Source organism: Borostomias antarcticus (assembly GCF_949987555.1).
Source record: "Borostomias antarcticus genome assembly, chromosome: 1".
NCBI lineage: Eukaryota > Metazoa > Chordata > Actinopteri > Stomiiformes > Stomiidae > Borostomias > Borostomias antarcticus.
The window spans coordinates 27,360,744-27,365,743 of NC_140234.1; the positions used below are offsets into that span (position 1 = coordinate 27,360,744).

At 46.3% G+C, this 5,000-nt stretch overlaps 1 protein-coding gene across 1 annotated transcript in view; it reads right to left on the bottom strand.

The window, feature by feature from the left end:
* ttc12 (tetratricopeptide repeat domain 12) overlaps nt 1-5,000 on the bottom strand; it is a gene marked incomplete at both ends in the record, with an annotated part of 27,204 nt that overhangs the window by 5,379 nt on the left and 16,825 nt on the right. Inside the window, 4 exons of the mRNA XM_084454750.1 lie at nt 2,286-2,354; nt 3,111-3,203; nt 4,197-4,331; nt 4,806-4,869. Coding sequence (XP_084310876.1) covers nt 2,286-2,354; nt 3,111-3,203; nt 4,197-4,331; nt 4,806-4,869 — 361 coding nt within the window. The remainder of the gene's footprint in view (nt 1-2,285; nt 2,355-3,110; nt 3,204-4,196; nt 4,332-4,805; nt 4,870-5,000) is intronic.

The following is a 5,000-nucleotide window of genomic DNA, read 5'->3' on the forward strand; positions in this document are numbered from 1 at the left end:
CGTCATTGCGTTTCTCTGCGCCGGTGTTATTAGCTCATATTTAAATTCGGTAATATGGGCGGAGAATGTTCCCCTTTCTATGCAAATGAACATTATTGCAAAACCCGCCCAATTCACAAAGATCGGCGCAAATTGCCTCACGCAGTTAAAGTGAAATTAATTACGTTTTCAGAGACGTGGTGGTATTTAAGCGCAAGGGGTGTCATGGCCAGCCTTTCCACTGATCATGTTAGCAGTGATTGTTGCGAGGCGAATTCGGCATCGCAATGCCAGGCATGTTGTTCGTGAGAGAATATTTAGAAGAAGGTCACTTTCTGATTTAACACTAGAACCACCGCGGTAGCTGTTTGGACACCAGAGTGCGCAGCTCTTCAGCCAACTGGAGGATGAAGTCGCGTCTGGGGAGGCTCAGTTGACTATGCGTCTCTCCACCCGTCCCCAGCGAGTCCAAGCTCCCCCAATGAATAATACTTATTTATAATAGCCTACATAGCACGAAACTGTGCGTATAATAGTCTATACGCGAAACTGCGCATTCCCTATAGCTGTTCATTGAACGGCTGGGGGCCGATATAGGTATAAATAAATAAAAACATAGCCTACACAATATTTTTTTATTTGAATGGTCTTGAAAATATTTTGCTTTTGTATCATAGGTGACGGCAGGTATCATCTTCAGCCATGGATGATGACTCCCGTGCGTAATCCTTCCAACGTTGGAGAGGCGGCGTACAACTGGGCTCACATCAGGACGCGCGGTGTGATTGAGCGCACATTTGGAATCCTGAAAAGCCGTTTAGATGCCTAGAGCGTACCGGTGGGGCAATGTTATACACTCCCCCAAAAGTATGCCAGATCATCGTGCTTAACATAACATAAAATGACAATTTTTCCTTTGTTCGTCTTTTCAAATCATTCCACCTCCGTTTGCAGTCTTCCTCGTTTACACACACAAATGGCACTGACTGATTGGGAAATTAAACCCCAAATATGATTTTTTGCTGCAGTCGTGATATTTTTTGCGGAAAGCTGTGAGAGTCCGTGAGGCCTTCAAGTTCGCTGTCTGAAAATCGTATCTTTCTTTTTCTGTCTGCCATCGTCCAATGATATGCATACGAGTTGTATGCGCTGTATGCGCAGTATTTATAGTCATTTCCTATATCAGCAGCAAATTGCACTCAGCCGCAAACACCGAATGGGCGTGTTTGCGCTGGGATATTATTAGCGCAATGTCTTTAGTGAATAGGTTTTTAAAACGGAGCACATAGCTGGCGCAACTGACGCGGAATGTAATGGTGCGATTAGCGGGCGCAATTTGCTTTAGTGAATTCGCCCCTCAGAGCGCACTGGGTGCTCTGGCTGAAAATATGGCTTGTCCGAGCGAACTGACCATTCGTAAATTAACTGATCACAACTCGTAAACTCAGGTGTCATTGTTATTTCCCAATGTCTCACTCATAATTACCACCTTGGAGGGCCGTTCATGTGCTCGTAAATACGGTAAATACGACATTTACATGTCGTATTACGCTCCTCGTAAATACATGAATTTGCAAGGAGCACTTGAACGCAGCAGTAGTTCTGCTCTGGTGTGTGTGGTCTCAGTAGGGTGCTGTTGGATATTGCTGTTGGGTTTTTATCTTCTTGCACCTTGGCCTCAGCACTAGATTATGCTCTTAGTCACTTAGTCTTCAATTTCGTTGTTGTGGAAATGACAATGACAATAAAGAATCTAACTAACTGGTTTAGAAGGGAGATGCACTTGTGAGTTCTGTTGAGTAGTAGTACACTGACTTCCTACGTTAAATGCAATTATTATAAGTCGCTTTAGATAAAAGTATCTGCTAAATGACTGTAATGTGCTCCAGTGTGTGATCTCGACTGGGTGCTGTTGGGTATTGTAGTTCTAGTCTGTGTGTGGTCTCGGTGGGGACCTGTTGGGTATTGTAGTTCTAGTCCAGTGTGTGGTTTTGGTGGGGAGCTGTTGGGTATTGTAGTTCTAGTCCAGTGTGTGATCTCGGTGGGGCGGTGTTGGATATTGTAGTTCTAGTCCAGTGTGTGATCTCGGTGGGGTGCTGTTGGGTATTGTAGTTCTAGTCCAGTGTGTGGTTTTGGTGGGGAGCTGTTGGGTATTGTAGAGTAGTTCTATTCCAGTGTGTGATCTCGGTGGGGTGCTGTTGGGTATTGTAGTTCTAGTCCAGTGTGTGATCTCGGTGGGGTGCTGTTGGGTATTGTAGTTCTAGTCCAGTGTGTGACCTGCTGTGGTGCTGCTGTGAGAGTCTCACCGTGATGACAGCCCCGTCCGTGTGGCTCAGCAGGCCCAGACAGCAGGTGCTGAGTGGAACAGCATGCTCCTGGGAGATAAAGCACAGACGGACGCGGGGATGAAGGGGAGAAAAACAAGCACTAATCCAATTTCCATTGTACATATCACTTCCTAGGAGAGATAACACCTCATGGCTGGGAGGTTCAGTCTCTCCCTGGACTGTCTCCCTCCCTGTTCTTTTCCTCTGTCCCATGGGCCTCATTTATAAACGTTGCGTAAGTACAAAAGTGTGCGTAACCCATGCTGAGCAACTTTCTAAGCAACTCTTGGTATTTATAAAAAACGAGCTTAACGATAACTTGGCGGAAGGTGTGCGCAACTCTACACACACTCCGACCCTCCCATAACTACGATAAGCAAGTTTCTGGAGAAATGGGAAAACACGACTCCAATGGCAAAGCAATGAAACTCGGGAAAGCCTGCGAAACGCATGACATATTGAATAAAAAACACATCGGTAAAGGGCAGCTGGCATTGGCGTGGCGTAAGTCAACATGGGCTGTGATACGCAGCGTTTTATAAATCTGAGATTTTTTGTGCATATATTTTAGTACTTACTTAACTAAGCAAACTTTGTTACGTGGATTCTACACAACGTTTATAAATGAGGCCCCTGGTCTGCTTTCAATCATTCTCTCTCTCTCCCTGGCTCTCGCTATACTCTGCTTTCTATCAGTCCCTCCCTCTCTCTCTCTCTCTCTCTCTCTCTCACACACACACACACATTCTGTATCAGTCCGCTAACTAGCCTAGGTTCCCCCAGAAGCAGAAGCAGTGTGTTCACCTGTATGGTGGATGAGGGTCTGGAGCTCAGGGTGATGAGCAGCCCCAGCAGAGCACTGAGCAGGTCTGTGAACTCACTGCTCCTGCATCGCTCCTGCAAGCTCAGGCACAACAGGGCTCAGTGCACAAAGACACACACACACACACACACACACACACACACACACACGTGTGCGCGCACGCACACATGCACACACACACACACACATGCACACACACGCGCGCACACACACACACACACACACACACACACACACACGACACACACACACGCACACACACACATGCCCACACACACACACACACACATGCACACACACACACACACACACACACACACACACACAAGACACACACATGCATGCAAAATCCACTCGTTCTGGACCAGTGTTATCCTGGATCCAGCCCCTGAATCAGAATTTTCGCATTGGGTGCGTTAAGTAGCTGAGCGCTCAGTCAGCGATTTGTTTGAGCCAAACAAACCTGAGCAAAAAAAAACAAGGGGCGCGTTTTGGCTTGGGAATCGTTGGGACGCTGCTCGCTAATCACACATGATTGACAACAGTTGAAAAGTTCTCGTCTCCTAGCAACTCAGCGCTTGGTTAGAGCAGACTGTTAAGTGGTTTTAAAAAATGCTCAGAGTGACCATTCTAAGAGTGAGCGCTCAGCTACTTAACGCACCCATTTTCTAAAATGTGATTTAGAGTCTAGAAAGGCTCATGTCCAGAGTGATATCTCCATTCCAATCAGAGTCCTTTGAAAGCGATGACGGAATTAAACAGTGCGATATGATTGGTTAGGGGATTAACTAATCGCTGACGACTCCTTCAGCTACCATCTGGAAAAACGGCCGCAGGGGCATCCTGTTCAGACGGAATAATGAAGTGAAACCAAAATGGCAATTCCGTCTGCGTGTCAGGATAGATCAATGTTGTAATATCAGGGAAAGAACAGTGAAATCATGTCTCCCGGCGCGCGTTCTGTGACATTTCAAACTGGTAGCACATTATCAGGAGAGAGCAGCAAGGTGAGACCACCAGAATCCAATAACTACTTGACTGGGAGGCCGGTACGTAATCATATTCACCATGGCGATGAGGAGGGCCTCCCAGAGATCCGGGGAGCCGGCCAGCTCTTGGCGGATGACGTTGTCGCGGGTCAGCCTGCCGACCGTGGATAGGAGAGACAGGAGGACGAGTCGATTGGAGGAGGTGATATTCCTCTGGAGGAAGAGGGCGTAGACATGGCCTCGATCAACATATCATCTTGATATGAGTCATATTTGACGTCACCTGTAGTCGCACCTGTAGTCAAGTGTGTGTGTGTGTGTGTGTGTGTGTGTGTGTGTGTGTGTGTGTGTGTGTGTGTGTGTGTAGCACATATGTAAGGGGGCTGTACTTAGGGTTTGTTTTTTAAGGGTCTGGGGAGGTTGGGATATGGGTATAGGGATGAGTGAAATCTCTGCTATATAACTTTTTTCTATTCCTGTATGTAACTCTCCTACTGTATACTATTTGCCCCACTATTTTAAGACTGTATATTTATTTGCCCAGGGACTGCAGGTGGAAATTAGCTGTTTTAGCTATAACCTTGTACAGTGCATCTCTCCCTATTCTATAGGGTAAATGTCTACTGTACCTTGTCCCTGTCTTAAAAATAAATAAAATTCAATCAATCAATCAATCTTGCGTCTTACCAGCATGCGTGTGAATGGGGCCCCGACGGACAAGGCGAACGTGCCTCTTAGCTGCATGCAAAATCTACAGCAGGGGACACAATCACGCTTACGTTCAAACACACAACAATAAGCAAACAAAAAAACAGTCTTGATAAAGATCTTATATAAAGTCTGACATGACTAACTATACAACTACACGTTTCCCTGTCTCAG